Consider the following 17,987-nt stretch of genomic DNA (forward strand, 5'->3'; position numbering starts at 1 on the left):
TTGTGTATTCACTTTGTGTAATAATAGATAATATACTTATAATATTTTTTTTTATAATCATAGCGCGATTTTCTTTTCACGTGCTCAATCGTTTTCTACAAATATAGTATTGTATCTAATTTTTTATATTTATATATTTATATATCCAGTTGGATTATTATCAATCATTTACTTTTACTGCTATTTATATCAATTAACCGAATACTAAAAATACAAATGTTTTGCATACAGCATGTTTTAAAGTCATCAGACGTCGTTTGGAGCTGGTGATCTTAAAACGTATATCCATGTACATGATAAAATATTTGTAGCATTGCAAACAAAATTAAGGAGCTTGTAACAAATTTATTTTATATATGTATAGATGGGCACAAGAGTGAACGTTTATTTGATATAATATTATAGTTTGCACCAAAATGATGGTAATGTTAAATGTGTCTACAAACACCAATTATTCATTGAGCGTCACAAATACACCGCTTTTTAAAAAATTGTATTGAATATCAACAATTGTCACGAATTATAATCAATGAATGATCTTTGGTGTATTAGAATTATTTTTATTATAATACATACATATTATATGCAATTGTATGGCAGACAAACTTTAGAAGCTCCTTAATTATGTGAACATGCAAAAGATTTACTTATCTTTAAAATATTTATATTTACACACAAAGCTTAGTTTGTTTATAGTCTATACAATCATATAAATGTAATATTCAATGATAAAATTGTAACATAATAATCCCTAGCTTATCTTTCTAGTATCGAAGAGAATATTTTACATCGAAATTACAATTTTTTCTTTCCCGCTTATTCTTAAATTCTGTTATTAAGTTACTATACTTTATATTATACATCATTCCATTACAATACGGGGCTGAATCAAATTAAACATGATTTGTATATTCATTTCTTTATATGGTTTATATACAGCATATATTCCCACCATGTAAAATAAGCATGCTATTATTTACAATATGTAATTCAAGATCTATTTAACTAAGTTTTGTTAAACAAATGGTGATTTAACTAAATAAATTAACTTAATATTGAAAATAGAAAAAAAATTAACGATATTGTAATCTAGAGTAGTTACGGTTTCATTTCATTTTATCGATAATGTTAACATTTTTTCTATTTAAAATATTATTGAATTCAGTTCTTGTCATTCAAACGACAGAAATAATTTTTTGAAATATGTGTTGCCTGGTAGCCATCACAGCTAATAAGGAGTTGAAAGAAAATGTTTCATCAAAAATATCTCATGAAATTTTATTTTACATTTAAGAAACGATAACAGTTCCTGGGTAAAAAATCTTACCCTTTAGAAGGCTCATGTGATTCTATAGCAAGTTGGGATTTATTTATTTACCAAGCAGTATTGTACGTATAACAATACTTACAAGTCAATCATAGTACAATTTTAAAAATTTTACAATATACAGCTGATAAAATAAAGCGATCATATTTCATTTCTTTAAAATAATCTAAGTTGCAGATATGTATTTAACTTAACGGACATAATGGAACGTACATAGGATTTCAGAGAAATTAATATGTATATCTTAGATGTAGAATCTTCTAAATGCAAATTCGCAATATAAAGAAGTGCTATGATGGCTATCACAGGCACATTTAGAACTTCCACCTCTAATCTGTATAATTTACATTTATACAATATAAAACTAGATTATCTGTTCACAAAAACAATAGTTCATATACATCACTTACATACATATATAATACTATTGTATATATACGTATGTATACGCATCCTTATATACTTTAAGTGTTGCCAAAAGGATGCTACTAGTGTTCTCAGTGCACAATCACGAAGAATAATTAATAGTATGACGATGTTGCACAATTTTAATTATCGATAATTTAATAAAAATTTAAACAGTTCTTATATGTACAACGAGGGGTGCTTTATGTATCTTTACAAGAAATTATTTACAAAATATATTCATTCATATATTACCTATCAAATTAACATTGTATAATATTGTTTTTTCTATAATAATTATTCTTATTATTTTCATATATTTTATGCGCGATTTATCCCAACGTTCTGTTTATGTTTCATAAATAAAATAAATCCTTTTTAATAACCCGATACCCTTTGCCCTCTGCAATATTGTAACTCAAGACGAACTTCTTACTGAAAGACTATGTTTATCGTGGCAGAAAAAACGAAGATCTTGTAGTATAAACGATGATTCTTGTCGAATTTAATAAAATCGTGAATTATATAGTATCATATATATAAACTTTTTAGGATAAATGCGTTCTTCGTGGTGTAAATGTATAGAAAAGTACGATTGTCCTAAAAATACTTTTGAAAAGTTTTTTTCATGAATAGAAATGGGTTCTAGCAAGTATTTAAATTTATAAGCATGGAGAGAGAGAGAGAGAGAGAGAGAGAGAGAGAGAGAGAGAGAGAGAGAGAGAGAAAGCGAGCGAGCAAGAGGGAACGTTCACGTTTATTGTTTAGAGTAATGGCGAATAATACGTAATAGTGATAAAGGCTTCTTGTTTGCGTCTAATCGTCCGAACGTAGAAATATTTATGCAGTAGGTAGACTAAAATGAATGAAACTATGAACAAAATAATTTTCAAACAAAGTCTATCAGTGAAGTTGTCGGAGTAGCGACTTAAGCCCCACCAGTTAATGAAATTTGTCCTTAGAAACGTACATTATTTACGGCAGTACAGTCAGATTTTATGTTTAATGCATTATAAATTTCGTCTTCCTTTTACCATACATTAGCCTGTATCAATAGTTAATATTAATAATGGTTTTGTCAAATGGAAATCGATTTTTTGTTCACTTGGTTACTTTTGATTGCAATGAAATAATCGATCAGAATCTAATGTCGTAATACTATGTATTTAGTCGATCTAAAAGATTTTACGGATGTAATGTAATGCCAATGTAACGTAACGTTTTATAATATTTATTATCATACGACGTCCGTTATCGTTTTCGTTTGAACTAAATACAGGGTCACAGAAGCTTGGCAAAAGAAAGTTGCACATCGACTCGGCAGTTTCGGATCAGTTCAGTTACTTAGATTAAAGGATGATGCATTGAGCGGATTACTCTGAGTAACTAAACTTTTGCTGTTTAGGAGTACAGTGTTAATTGAGAACGCTAGACGGCCGAAAAAAAAATAGCAAAGTTACGTTTATTTTCTGCTTTCCTTTTCTCATTTTTTTGTTTATGAGCGGTTTAAACATTTAAAAACATAACAATGATGGTACCCTAAGAAGATAAAAGTTCGTATCCGATATTCGCGTCATTAGAAGATATAACTGTTTACATAGTTTTCAATTTAATAAAACTTAACGTACTGTAACAAAAAAAAAAAGTTGAATACCATCCAGCAGTCCAAACACGATACTCCTGCTACATGTACAGCAGCATTGTGCGCTATTGACGCATACAGTTTCACCAGGTGGGGTCCAGCCACGCAGCGATCACATAACCATTTATAACAGATATACAATCAGTCGGATAGGCCTTGACGAGCGACGGTAGCTAATCACTGTCAAGGTCACTTCCCGAAGGTCATTTGTTTTCTCGGGATATTCGCCTCCGTTTTGCCTGCTCTGCTGCCTCAGCTGTTACTAAAACAATGTTCCCGCTGTACGAGGTGTTCTCAATTAAAATGGTATGTGAAGTACAGAATATATAACTTATATTGTCATAAATATTTGTATAAAAATTATCTAGCGTTGAACCTTCATATACATATATTATGAAAATGGATCTAGTACTTTAACGCTTCGGGGACCGTTCCGTTTCGATCGTTGTCAAAACCGGTGCGCTCCGAGATCGAACTCGCACACTGAAGAAATCAGAACAAGCGACTCAAGGCTCAGTTCGAGCTGTCAAAGTCGTCCCCAAGGTGTTAATTGAACTGATCTTTACGCGCTACGTGCCACACGGCCTATGATGAACTTTCCATTTAGGTCACTACTTATTTTTGTTATTGAAGCGCTCCCCCTCCCCTCATTATAAAATATTCTATCCTATCCTTAATTAGTTATTAAGATGACTAAATTTAGGAAACAATTAACTGTTATTAATAATTAATTACTGTTGATGATAATGATAACGAATATTTGTTGCCTATGTAAATAGTAAAGAAAGGGAATCAATAAGAATCACAGAAAAAAGAAGAGAACTTATCATTTACAAGAAAAACTGCGAAAGAATTGGATAGCAAATTGTAACTGTAAAAGATTAATATCTATCATGTTTTAGATAAACCAAAAAATCATAATTATCCTATAAAAACATATAATTTATTAAACAGCGCATTTTGTACGTCTTATCTCTTCATCAACAGATATGTTGTGCTGCGTGGGTCATCGTTGGACCACATGATCCAAATGGAAAGTCTCATAGTATTGCCTGGGCACGGAACGTGTTAAATGATTGTATATATTGTATTAATAGTAATTTGTATTTTAATGCAAATATAGATACTTTTTTACGTACCAGCACCACTTCGAGTTTTTCTTCTAGTTATATCTTCTGTAGATCTAGTTGCACCCCTTGTATTGCTTGCTGGTGTTGCTAATGGTGACGCTGTATTCTGTCGAACAGATCTTCTTGTTGTTACTTCGCCTATGGATTCATTACTGGATGCGGAAGTTCCTCGCAGTCTTTCCTTTCCAGCGGTAACTACCGTAGTTGTATTGGGTTGTTTGGTGGTTAATAAACGGCTCTCTCTTTGCACTCTATTACTGGCATTGAAATTTGATATATTACTGGAATTAATTTGACTGCCAGAAACAGTTGTGCTTGTATTTGTTCTAGAATAACAAAAATTTATTTACGTAGCAGGGCTCTCAAATCTCTGACATATTCAGATATGCACCGCTGCTAAAAGAATGCACCGGTGTTGCTTACTTTTGATCTTTAGACTTTGGAGATGCAGCGGATGTTTCGTCTGATAATCGCATTCTTGCTTTTCCTACAGATTCAATCAATGGTTCATCATCAGACGAATCTACTTCTACCACAATGGGACCTAAAAATACAAAAACGTTCGTAACAGAATATTCAGGTCCAATTTTTTTTCCAAACGGCATTCATATAAATTAGGGACAGACACGACTGAGATTGAGAGATGTTGCAAATCTGTTAACTGCACAAATAAATTTCACGAGAAAAAGTATACGTATGTAGATACATGTACACAAACACATAAATACACACATATATATGTACAAATGTAATAATCTCAGTTTCATTGCATGTATGAATTTTCAAAAATTAATTTGCACTTTAATTACTCTGTTTTTGGCAGTCTGTGTTATTATAAAAGAAATAAATGAAATGAACATGTCTAATATCTAAAGACGTTTTATCACATATACAAAACATCTTAGATAACTTTATCACCGGAAATATTTCTTATATTTATGTAATTGTAAAGTAAAGTAAAGTCAGTAAAGTAAGATTTCATCATTTTACTCTATTTTTGTACTATTTTACTCTACTCTCTACTCGATGCACATATGTTATAAGAAATAATGAATACATTCTAATCCTAAATCCTTACTATTTGAAAGTTTTTCTTTGCATTCCAAATTTTCTAAATATCTCTAGTGATAAAATTATGAAACTCTGTACATACATATTATAGATGCTATACACATCTAATTATATTACTAAATTGCTATACGAGGTGACCCAGAAAGAGCACCTGAAAAAGAAAGGGGTGATTCAAAGCACTTTTTTCCTTAGCCAATTTGCGCCGAAACGCTTTGTTTTCGAGTTATTAATGAAAAACACGGACAGATCCTGCTGAGCGTAGCGTTGCCATTGGTCGAGAACCACCTCAGGAATCGTTCCTTTCTTTTTCCAACACTCTTTCTGGGACACCCTGTATAATAGAATAAAATGAAAAATATAAAATAAACACCTTTCTTAGCTTTGGCCAGTATGTTGAATCCTTTTTTTGACTGTTCTTCTTTGACAGGTACTTGTTTCTTTAAAGAACCAGTTTCATCCACACCCATGCAAGCTTTAATAAGTTCTGCAGCATTCTCCGAACATTTGCGTTTTCCTGGCCTTGGTTGAGGATCGTCAGCAGTACTAGAAGCTACAGAACTTTCACTTTCTTGACGTTTTCTTTTTCCCACTTTTATTGTCGTATTAGGAGATAATTTTGATACTCCTAACTTAGGACTTGCTTTAGCATATGGAGATATACTGCGTCTTTCTTCTAATTTATTAGGACCATGAGGACTACTTTTCGGAGTCTTTACAATGTCAGGACTGTTTAATTTTTGCGATCTAGTTCTTAAAGATCTTTTCTCATTAGCATCGTTTGGAATTTCTATGAGAAGTTGTTCTAGCAATGACTTTGGATGTCGTTTGACGTAATCGTCCGAGCTGTTAGAATTTAACCTTTCGACAAATTGTGCCTCGTCGTTCTCTTCTATGCATATGACATCTTGACGTCCCTCCAATTCCTGTTTTCTTCTTCGCTTCCTTTTCACATGTTCCACATCACTGGAATCTACTTCTGGATTTTGTGCTGCAGGGCTCGGAGTCTCATCCCGTTGTAAAACTACTGAATTAGAGTATGTATATAATGGTGGAGTAATTCTAATCGGTTGAGGGTCTTCCCCCAGAGGTGATTGAATACCTATACTTATATCACTTGCATCGTTTACAATTTTTTTAACCAAATCATCGGTCACCTTTTGCAGATTCATAGAAGGCTCTCTAACTGATATTTGCTGATGACCTTGTACATTAGATTTTTGGTTTTGATCAGAACATTGTTCTAACTTAACAGATGTAGCGTTTAAAGAAATGTTAGGACTTTTTGAGGTTTCTGATTGATCATTTTGCCTTGTGTCATCAACTTTTGCATTCGCTTTAGATTCTACTTTGATTTCAGAACTGAAACTCTGACTATTGGAACATGAATTGTCTGTCACCGTGCTAGCCTCATTCGCGACTGTATTATCAAGTTTTTCTGTCTTTACGTTACTATAAGCAATATGATTTTGTATTACAGGCACACCATTATTATTTTGTCCATGAGGTTTATCGCTTAATCTAATTGCACTGTTACCGTCTATGACTGTTTTTACATTGTCTTCGGATGCACTCTCCGGGGCTCGCAACGCTTCACGTTTAACAGTTGTCTTACCCTGATCGTGCTGATTAACAGAACCTTCTAATTTAATATTACAACTGTCTTTTTCAGAAAAGTCATTTGTTTGTTGCTGCGCGCATCGCAAGAAATTATCACTATCCACGTTACTGGGTACAGAAGTTGTCACAATAGTCACTGATCCTGTAACCATAGGGTTCGATATACTCTTCTCATTGTCAGTCACTTTGAAACTAGTAACCGAGTCACTATGACCACCAGTTCTCGATGTAGAAGAAGTTGTTTTTTCACTAGGTACTTCTTTCGGGTCGTGTTCACTAGAATTTGATATATTGCGATTTATATGATTTTCAAGATAATTTACTACAGACACAGGACTTAACCTTTGTGGGGCACTGGACTTCAGAAGTTCCGAATGAGAATTTGAACACATATCACTACTACTAGTTGAGGAAGGCACGTTCTTATTGGTGGTTGGTAGGGAAGATTCCCCCTGAACAGCAGTCTTCGCGCTACTTTGTGTTACTGATTCGGTCGCTGGCCTATGCAAAGGAGATTCCCCTTGATTCGGTGACTTCTCTGAAAGAGCATCCATCGATTCGATGCCTGAATCTTCACCACCTCCTCCGCTGCTCACTCTCTCTGCATTTGCATCTACCCCAATTGCAATTGGTACTGTAGTTTCAAGTAACTTCTGCTTTACTTTTGCTTCTGTTACATTGATTTCTCCAATCGGTAAAGTTGTTTTGTTGGAAGATAGTTCAACACTTTGGGATCTGGGAACTTGGTCCACTGAGTTTCCTGTTACCGAACCTTGCGTTGTTTTCAGTAGGCTAATTCTTTGCGTATTATCCACCTTAGCCTCTACTGGGGATCTTTCGACTTGTTTCATATGATTCTGAATTACTCTTTTATGATCGAAATGTTCAACTTTGTTATGCCTGTTAATAGCAGCATTTGTATCACCCTTAGAAACCATGTGGTTTTTTAATTTTTGACTGATAGTCTGACTTTTTGCACTGATCGTAGAATTAGTCTTACAACTATCCGAATCCACCTTATTTTTTCCAGATATTATCCTATTTACAGATGGCTGTGCGCTTTTCGCAGCTGTTTCCACATGATGTACGGATATTTTGCTTTCAAGGTTGGTAGACGAATTTGAATCATTCTGTGCAGGTATATTCGAAGATATTAGTCCAGGATTTTCATTTTCAAATGTTGGATTGCAGGCAGGTTTTGTATTTGTGTTTGTATTTGCATGGGAAACTGCATTGGTGGAAGAACATTCAGGAATGGTCTTCTGACTATTAAAATGTGTAGCCTCTGCATCTTGAGATTCTGTAACATATCCAAAAGAAAAATGTATGATTTTAGTATCTAAACACATTTAACGCATACAAATTTGAGATTTTGAAACCTCATGACGTTCAATCAAAATTAGGAGTATTCATGAACAAAACCAAAGCTTAATATTTACCTCCTAAATGCAGATCTTTTTCATCTATTAAACTGAGCCTTCTTCTTTTTTCTTGGTTAATTAAATCTTTTTTCACACCATTTACTTCCGTTAATCTGGAAGCAATGGCACTTAAAGTAGTCTTTTCAATTGCTGACCTATTGATGTCACTATCACTTGTTCTTCGAATTTCCCCCACTTTCTTTACAGCGTTGAAATCATTTCCAGCCAAAACAGTATCAGCTTTTCTTATGGATTGACTCGAATCACCTTTGTAATTGAGTTTCCTCCATTTTGCTTGATTATCTAGAATTCTGCCACCGGATAATAAGTTTTGTTCGCGATGTAAGCCATCCCCAGATTCTGATTTCTTTTTGGAATCTCTTCTTTTGGTTTTCCCTATGAAATCGAAGAAAAAATGTAAGAAAAACATTTCTTAGTACTAATCATATACGAATTAGGAAAACAAGATACAAAATATTCCAACAACAGCATTACTATTAGAGGTGTGCGAAAACCCGAAAATATTGGGCTGGGAAGGGAAGAGATTTTATTCGGGACCGGGACGGGTCATCGAAAATTTTGGAATTTCCGAGCATATTAGGGTTCTCGAATATTCTAGGTAATCCCGATATAAAGTTTTCTTTCGATATAAGACGACAATGTTTTTTCACAACAAGAAAATCTCTATCCCCTCTTCTTCTTTTGAAGTTATCTGCTCGACACCGCTTAGTGCCAGAACAAGAGGGTATGTCATATTCTATCCTTTCCCAACGAAAGATATTGCTGCTCGGCCGACCACTTTATGGTCTGCCTGACAACATTATGGAACTCAAACTCTCAGTCCACTCAAGAACAATGTCAAGCCGAATACGTATCGTCATCCGCAATACGCCGAAAGTCATTCCGAGCCATCGTCTTATATCGAAAGAAAACTGTATTCGAAAACCCGACTCGTTTCGACCCGTCCCACTATGAGGTATCCGACACTTTCAGGTTCTCGTACATTTCTAATTACTATACATCTTACCTCCTCCTATTTTATGTTCTTGCATATGATTTTGAATGTCCATTTCCACTTGATTTTTTGATAAAGTCTGTTGGGTATTCAATGGTTGACTCAAAACAGTAGACTTATGTTTCGAAGGAGACGGTATTCTACTGTTCAATGGTATGTCATCAACGTCACCGCTTTTGCTCGAACTTGGTTTTGTGATGCCACTTTGAATGCGTACAACGTCTACCGGTAATTCTTGCTTTAAGGCATTAGGTTTTGATACAACAGTTTGAAGTATATTGTTGACTTTGCTAACAGTATTGGTGCTGTTAATCATCGTAGAATTAGACAAAGGTAATTTCGATGCGGGTGAAGTACCTATAATCATGCTTAAGGACGATTTTTTCTGCAACAACTTGTTCCCATCTAAACACTCTTTTATCTTTTTTAACTTCCCCCGTCTCTTTATATTAGTTGGATCAGATTCAGCATCTTTTAGTGATTTCTTTTCCTTTTTTCTGATTTGTACTACCGAAGCATTACGTCCTCTTAAAGAAATGTGTAATGGAGGCACTCTTGGCTCATCACCAGTTCCTGAGTTTGGAATACCAGTGGTAAACATCTTGTTTACTGATTTATCAGCTTTCCTAATCGGTGGCGTGTTCACGAAAGAAACATCAACTTTATAAGCCGGCGTAACAGGTTCAGATTTTTCTAATTTTAATCTTAGTTTGATTTTTTCTCCAGGCATCGGGCTTTGGGTAGTTTCTCTACTAGATTTTATTCTGTTGTGTTTCAAACTACCTTCGCTGGCGGTAGACTTTACTGTGGTTTCAGAATCCGATTGATCTGTATTTGTTGTTGTATCATTTCTTCTTGAGAAGTTGCTGTCTGCATCATCGTCCGAAAACATAGAGTTCGATCGGTCATTCGATGGCGATGGAAAGGAAAAGAAATCATCTTGATTATCTACCGCACTTTCTGGTTCTGAATCCGAACTCTCACTGGGCATTGGTTCCAGGTGTCCAGTTAAAGGGTTAATGAGAAACTGTCGTATTTTACCAGTTGACGTATATTCTGGTTCAGGTGTCTCTTCCTCAGCTTTTGGAGATTCAGATGCTTCGACCTTTGCGGTGGCAGGCGAAACGACATTATTATTAGAAACATGATTAGGGTGAGATCCGCATTGAGAAAAGGCACCTGAAACCTGATTTGCAGTCGGCATACGCGCAGTATTAACCTGTGCACCTTGTGGAATAGTAGTGTTTTGTGCGTTCCACGTGGTCCCATTAGCACTACTTGGTGCAGCCTGATAATTTCTGCTGAGAATATTCTGACTTTGTCCATACCGGAAGTCAGTCGTCGTACTGGTATTAACATTTATATTTTTAAGTTGGTTATGATGTAATTGTTGTTGCACGTTCAATGCTTGATTTTGTTGTCCTAAATGGGACTGTGGTGGAACCGGTTGTCTCGTGTAAGGGGGAGGAGTTGGTTGTTGCCGTTGGTTGTTTAAGTAACTTAGCCGCTGTTGCGAGACATTCAAATTAACCGTTGGATGCTGTATTAATTGCTGTTGTTGCAGATGTGGCTGATTAGAAACCGATGTAGACTGTAACGATGTATTTACATTTTGCTGTTGTACCAAAGTTTGTTGCTGCGTCGTCGTTTGTTGTGTAAGCAATTGCGAAGCATTTATATTCTGCTGCTGAGCTAAAACATGCTGCTGCTGCAGCAGTAATTGTCGTTGCTGCAAAGGTGTTCGTATTTGTTGTCCGTTCACTGGATGTCTAATGGGAAGTTGGCCTTGCAATTGCACCTGTGACGGTCTGTACGCCAATTCTTGTCTAATAGGAAACTTTTGTTGTATTTGTACTTGAGCATGCATCGCTGATGGAGGTTGCTGCATTGGTCCTGTGTTAGAAGTTTGATGCACTACTTGCTGCGTTATAGCTTGCCCAGTTCCACTGATAACATTGACTGGATGTTGTTGCGGAATAGTTGAGGGTTGATTAACATTAACAGTTGCAAATGCAGATGCAGTAGCTTGAGATAAGTCAGGAATGACTGTCGTTCCCCCGATAAGGTCTTCTGTTCTAAGTGAGTCTAAATTTGGTGGCGATTCACTGGGCGAAGATAAATCTTTCCTTCTACCTGTTGGCTTTTTCGTAGGTCTTATACGATTCGCAAGTCCAGAATTATCAATAACAGCTGGCGGTAACATTTTTTGACCGGGTATCACATTGTTCGGATGTGTTCCAGCATCGTTTTGTAGAAGATTCACGAGAAGCGGACTGGACAAAGCAACTTGATTTCCATTACCATTTGAATTCCCTGTCAAATTATTATTGTTTGGTGACAGACTAGATGTGGTAGTAATTGAAGACTTGTACTGATTTGCTAACTGACCAACTGGTGCAATCGATTGAGTAGTAGTATGACCAGTTGTTAATGTTGTTACTGTCCCCAAGTTCTCTTGAGCAGGATACGGTGGAGGTGGTTGTACATGATGCTTGAATTGTTGCATAGCATTTTTAATTGTTGTTGCCTGTGATTCACGACTATGTATTGCTTGGGCAGCATGTGTCATACTGGCAAACGGGAATGGACCATTGTAATTATTTCGGGGCGAAGCACTGGGATTAGTCACTGGTTGATTTCCAGAGGCACCAACATTGCTGTTGCCTGATGTTGACTGTACGGATTTTGCAAGAAATGGTGGGATGGGATCACAGTCCGTAGGTGCAACTACATTTGGAGAACGAAACTGTGGAGTTTTCTCAGACGATGTACCTGAAACAATATAATCTGTGTTAAAGGAATGTTGTATATAGATTTTTAAAAAAGTCATTCTAATCTCATAAAACTGCAATAACGTACCAGCTGCTATTATTTGAGCCACATTACGTAATGCTGAAGAAATGCTAGATGTATTGCTTGGACCAGGTAAAGCTGTCTGAGGATCACTGTCAACATTAGTTGTATTGCTAGTGGGTTCATTTTGAGATTTGGCACCACTGTCTTGCGAGGGTCCTGAATGTAACACAATTTCTTGTGCTTCTCCACTGAAGCGGTTGGCTATCCTCAACGATATTACCTAATATATCATCCAACATATTATTTATTAAATACCTTTTATTTTATTCTAAATTAATGAGGCATACAAACATGTATATGAAACAAATAAGAATCAAATTGGTAAAATATATATCTAAGAATTAAAATTTTATGAGTGCATTTACTTTTAATAAATTTGAATTACCTGGTCTCCTTCAACTTGCACTGACAAAATGCCAAGTTGTGTAAGTGTTGGAGAACCCTGAGCTGCTAATTCTCTAAGTCGTAGTGCAGCTTCTCTGGGTATTGAAAATGTGACTCTAACAGAATTCCATGGCTCTACCTTATTTACTTTTAGACCATTCCCCTTATCTATAATTAAAAAACAATTGAATTTTTCTGGTAACAGAACTATAAAGTTGTGTTACGCTAATATTTCGTATCAAAATCACCTTTGCATAGCAAAGATTTAAGACGATTAACAATAATTTTAAACTTATGTGGAAACTCAGGATCTTCTAGGTCACCCTCACACGTTACCACCGTCTCAATCAGATCACCATCACTATCAGCCGCCATGACTACAATATAAAATAAATTGACATTAACTATACTTAACATTTGCGGTATTATCTTAACTAATTATAATAATCAACTACAAATATGAAAACTTTAAATAAACAATTTTTATAACAATCGATTCAAAAATCTTCTATAGAAAGTATAATCTTACACATTGTAGGTTTTATTGTTCAAATAATCATGTTAGATTAGACATATTTAATGTGTATTGTTTTTTTAGAATAAAAATGAACAATAATAAAATTGCAGTACAATGATCTTTAACATTAATTTAACAGCGTATTCTAAGTATTAATTGAAATAAAATTTTGATGCTTACCAACTACAAATCACATAACTACCCAGAGAGCTTACAAACGCCTCAGGGTATTGCTATGGTATATGGTGATAAGATGTTTGCCCGTCGGTTATAAACCGACAGCTCCAAACCACACCAGCACTAATAAATATGTTTCCTGTTTCTATAAAGTAAAATAATAAAATTGCATTACATAGTATAGTTCTGAATAAAAAAAATTTTAAAATTACACAATTACATTTAACTAGGTAAGAAAATTGATAATTAGTATGAATTGAAAGAATTATATTTTTCTACTATAATATAATAAAAGTATTACAAATAATCAATTTCTCATACATTAAACATATCAAAGATTTAATACATATTAATAAATCTTCTTCGTATACAATTGTAAATTTCTAAATATTCATATTCAATATGTTTATTAGTATAAACTAGTAATTATTTGTGAGCTATATCATGCAAAAAAAAACACAAATTAAAGGTTTTTACAAATTCAAATGATAAATATTATGAAGATGTGTACAAACTTCATTAATAGTAAAATGATATTTGAAACTATGTAATAAAAATTTAAATAAACCAAAAAAACATTTATAAAAAACGTGAAATATTGTCGGATTGAACAAAAACAGAATAGAAATTAAAAATTTTAAAAAACATTCATAAACTGTTTGGTTAGATTAGTAATATTAAATTTTAGAATATTAAAAATATGATTATATTCTTTTACATTACTAATTTTTAAAGGATATTGTAAAATGTCCTTTATTTGTAGATAAATATATACATAAGGATATTAAAAAAATATAATTTGACAAAATATTTTGTAAATAAATTGTGTAATAGAATGAACTAAATTATTGTCGAATAAATGAGTAACGGTAATCACTCATATGCAAATAAAATATTAAAAACATGAAATCTGAACAGAAAATTGACAAGTGTTATCGAAATGAAACACTCACAAAAACATAGTGCATAAACAAAAAGTGAGGCCAACAAGCATTACTAGGTTATAATTTGATCGTGATTTCCATGAAATTATAGCCGTTCATGAAAAAACTATACTTTTAGTATCAATTACACCCTTAATATTTATCGAGTGGACGAAAGTATATAAAACAAATGATTTTGGATTAAGTCTTACCACTCACGAACTACAATTAAAATCTTTTAGGCCATAAGACGGGGGCACACAACTTCTATACGGAAGAAAATAGGTTATAGAATAGTTTTTTCTATCAGACGCGAACTGTTGATTGTAGCATTATTCGATATTCAACATTCTGATATAGCGATAGTTTATTTTGACAATTTCCATAATGATTTTCGGCAAAATAGTCATCTAGAGCACTGGATATCGAGGGGGCCTCCATTTTGTACATCGGGGGAGGTGTACGTGAAGTGGTCTCAAGCATGCTCAAGATAGACCGTCAAAAGTCTGAACATTTTTATTTCGTAGCTCTCCTATATGTTTCACAACTGCGTATGTTTACCAAAACAAAGTTAAAATTTTACAATAAACGGCACATTGGCCAACGAGCCTCACTTCAGTCTTTGCACTGAACGATTTGATACCGTATGAACACAAGAAAATTTTAACGTTACCCCATTTCTTTCCAACTTCGTGCGGGATTTCTCGCGTCCGAAATGCACGCAGCCACACCACTGAAGCACTAATTTTAATCGAAAATATGCCGCGCAAGTCTTACTTCACTTTCTGCACACAACGCGCGGTAGGAATTACGAAAAAACTCGACATAATCGGTAATATAAAGGGACAAGTCATAAAACGCCATGAACAATAACAAGGAGCCGCCATTTGCAATGCGAACAACTGACATGCGCAAATCAATCGCGCGGGGCACGCTGGGTATTTGAGAGGCGCCATCTTGCCAATCATATTAACATTGAAATTTCCTAACCTCTTACGGCTTATATTCATCGACTTCAATAATGTTTATTATCATATTTTCAATCTTTACACATTAATATAGACTTTTTCTTGATTTTATATAAGAAAGTATATATAAATATTCAAATACACCTTTTAATATACTACAAAATATGCTTTTATTTCAATGAAGAATTTCTGTAACATTTTCGGATTAATTCCGGAAATATGTATGACTCGCGATTTCATTGATAAACAAATTAATTAAAAAAGAACTAATTTGAACATTTTTCATTTCTTTTATGTATATACATATACATGAAGTATGATAAATTGGCCAACAGATATATTGTGTCTGAAAATAAATAAAATTTAGATTACAGTTAATAAAGAATTTAGTGTAGATTTATTAAATATAATACTATTATGAATAAACAAAATATAAATAAGAATCAATATGTTGTTAACTACTTAACAATTGAAGGGTTCTTTAAAAAATTTCAATTTGTTAAGTATATATATATGTATATATATACATCTAATAGTTAGTTATTTATTTATCACGTATATACATGACTTAGTAGATGGAATTCTTTATTAATGCTAAGTGTTCATGTGTGTGCATAAAAGTTTACTAATTAGATGAAGATTGCATAAGTCCAGCTTCATCCATTATTTTTAACGATGCCTCTGGATCATATGTTCTAGAACAAAGCAAAATGTTTCATTTAAAAAGCTGAAAAGGAAATCTAACTATACGATAGTCTTGTTAATGTAGTCATTACTTGTAAAATGCTTCAATCCTTCTTGAAGCTGCATCAGCGAATACGATTTTATAAAAAGCACCAGAACCAAGTCCAAATATTAGCATGCCAATTAAATGTTTTCGAGTATGTGTAATGTGAAGATTGCGAAGCTGAGGTTTTGGTAATCGTCCCTCCGACATCTAAAATGTGAAGATTACATGAATGTACGCGAATATTGTATTATTATATATAAAGTTACATAAATATATAGTAACTATATGTAAGCGCAAATATCAATACATGTATCAGAGACAAAATATTTTCATATAATATGTCTGATAAATCTGAAAGATTAATTGTTTAATACATAAAAATTAATTGCTTATTTGTACTATTCTGTTCTTAATAAATTACCCTAGAACACAGTGCAGTGTTATTACTTCAGTGACATTGTATGGTGAGTTGATAAATTAGCATTATATTACAAATTTTAGTATGATACATATAAACAAATTATATGTTTTGTAGTAATTAGAAAATTTCAATTGGTGACGATTATTGACAATCGATGGTCGTGGCAGGTTAAATAGACAAAGTTTTACGGGTATCAAATAGACGTTACGTAATACGTGATGTTTTTTAAAATAAAAATTATCATTGATTGAATAATAAGAATTATCTGAGGTCGCAGAGTAATACATACTTTTGTAAATAAATTGAAGTAGTACTTTTATGTACTTTCAATGATATACCTCGGATCGGAGAGAACTAACTTCGCTAGTGTATCCCAGTTGATCTCAGTATCACTTGGAAACTCCTGGAAACAGTTCGTAAACTTACAAACGGATAGGTAGAATACTGAACTCGACTATACACAATGAATTCTTTGTAGATCGATGTGTTCGTAAAGTAATATATTTTTGTTCATAAAAGATATTATTATTTTAATATGAAACGGAAAAGATTGAAAAATTTAGCACAAGATTATGTAAAAATGAAATACATTTAGTTTAAAAAACTTACAAATTTACTATGTACAATTAAAATTTTTTAATGCTTTTTAATGCCGTTATTACCAGAGAGGAGTGGAGAGTGTTTGCATCGTGTAGCAGTTCCAAATCATATTAAATATAGTTTTTTATTGTTATTATTTCTTTGTAATTGTTTTTGTATACCCTATACATTATTTACGTAAATATTCTGCAAACTATATTACACTTTCTTTATTTTAACATATCTATAGCAGAGCTGTTCATAGTAATACATTGAAATGAATATAAACCTACATATAAACTACAAAATATGTTTTAAATAAAGTCCAAAAAGTATGCAATGTTTACGAAATATATGTGTGTGCGCGTGCGCGCGTTTGTGTGTGTGGAGAGAAAGAGAGAAAACAGAATGAGCAGAATATAATGTGAATATTCAAAATCTTGTTTACACTTCATTTTTATTGTTTCATTCTATGATATAAAAATAAATATTCACAATTTAAATTTAAATGTTTTTAGGTTATACATAGTGCAAATAAAATAGACACAGATTGGAGGGATGAATTCATCATTTTGGTAGATATGTAACTTAATCATGGAACATCACGATATAAGAGAGAATTATCATTTTCGTTCATGACTTTTTGATGGTTGCGTGGAACAAATAATTATTTTGTATCAGTTTGTATACAGAAGTATACGAAGGGGTTCTACTTAGAATATATTTTTTCTATTCTCAACTTTAATACATACTACTAATTGTATATTACTGTTAAAATCTTTTAATCTTTTAACCTTTGTCTTC

The 17,987-nt window shown here is 33.3% G+C and overlaps 2 protein-coding genes across 7 annotated transcripts; both read right to left on the reverse strand.

Annotated features, from left to right (window-relative positions):
• Positions 1 to 553: 553 nt before the first annotated feature.
• Positions 554 to 15,432, reverse strand: LOC143353627 (uncharacterized). Of its 4 annotated transcripts, none has more exons than XM_076787085.1 (11): positions 15,159 to 15,428; positions 13,566 to 13,707; positions 13,117 to 13,245; positions 12,870 to 13,036; positions 12,488 to 12,704; positions 9,641 to 12,400; positions 8,632 to 9,009; positions 5,946 to 8,492; positions 4,928 to 5,048; positions 4,514 to 4,761; positions 554 to 3,636 (listed from the first exon to the last, which is right to left on the reverse strand). In XM_076787085.1, the coding sequence occupies exons 3-11, from the start codon at positions 13,241 to 13,243 to the stop codon at positions 3,578 to 3,580; spliced, it is 6,624 nt and encodes a 2,207-aa protein (XP_076643200.1). In that variant the 5' UTR covers positions 13,244 to 13,245; positions 13,566 to 13,707; positions 15,159 to 15,428; the 3' UTR covers positions 554 to 3,577. The 4 variants fall into 4 exon arrangements, with proteins under 4 accessions (XP_076643200.1, XP_076643198.1, XP_076643199.1 ...); XM_076787083.1 differs by having other exon boundaries at positions 4,514 to 4,830; positions 15,159 to 15,425; XM_076787084.1 differs by having other exon boundaries at positions 554 to 3,653; positions 4,514 to 4,830; positions 15,159 to 15,425.
• A 527-nt stretch (positions 15,433 to 15,959) lies between these two features.
• Cype (cytochrome c oxidase subunit cyclope) lies at positions 15,960 to 17,077 on the reverse strand. 3 transcript variants are annotated; one of them, XM_076787094.1, is made up of 3 exons: positions 16,943 to 17,077; positions 16,230 to 16,390; positions 15,960 to 16,148 (listed from the first exon to the last, which is right to left on the reverse strand). In XM_076787094.1, the coding sequence occupies exons 2-3, from the start codon at positions 16,388 to 16,390 to the stop codon at positions 16,079 to 16,081; spliced, it is 231 nt and encodes a 76-aa protein (XP_076643209.1). In that variant the 5' UTR covers positions 16,943 to 17,077; the 3' UTR covers positions 15,960 to 16,078. The 3 variants fall into 3 exon arrangements, with proteins under 3 accessions (XP_076643209.1, XP_076643208.1, XP_076643207.1); XM_076787093.1 differs by having other exon boundaries at positions 16,929 to 17,075; XM_076787092.1 differs by having other exon boundaries at positions 16,894 to 17,051.
• Between the last annotated feature and the right edge of the window lie 910 nt (positions 17,078 to 17,987).

Source organism: Halictus rubicundus, chromosome 4 (genome assembly GCF_050948215.1).
Source record: "Halictus rubicundus isolate RS-2024b chromosome 4, iyHalRubi1_principal, whole genome shotgun sequence".
Classification (NCBI taxonomy): Eukaryota; Metazoa; Arthropoda; class Insecta; order Hymenoptera; family Halictidae; genus Halictus; species Halictus rubicundus.

What these genes read in the sequence shown, in the direction of transcription:
- LOC143353627 (XM_076787083.1), bottom strand. Translation starts at nt 13,243, where the DNA reads ATGGCGGCTGATAGTGATGGTGATCTGATTGAGACGGTGGTAACGTGT. An exon ending in GGCTCAAATAATAGCAGCTG is followed by an intron (nt 12,401 to 12,487) that starts GTACGTTATTGC and finishes ATATTGTTTCAG; the next exon opens with GTACATCGTCTGAGAAAACT. An exon ending in AAAAGATCTGCATTTAGGAG is followed by an intron (nt 8,493 to 8,631) that starts GTAAATATTAAG and finishes GATATGTTACAG; the next exon opens with AATCTCAAGATGCAGAGGCT.
- Cype (XM_076787094.1), bottom strand. Translation starts at nt 16,390, where the DNA reads ATGTCGGAGGGACGATTACCAAAACCTCAGCTTCGCAATCTTCACATT. An exon ending in AGGATTGAAGCATTTTACAA is followed by an intron (nt 16,149 to 16,229) that starts GTAATGACTACA and finishes GCTTTGTTCTAG; the next exon opens with AACATATGATCCAGAGGCAT.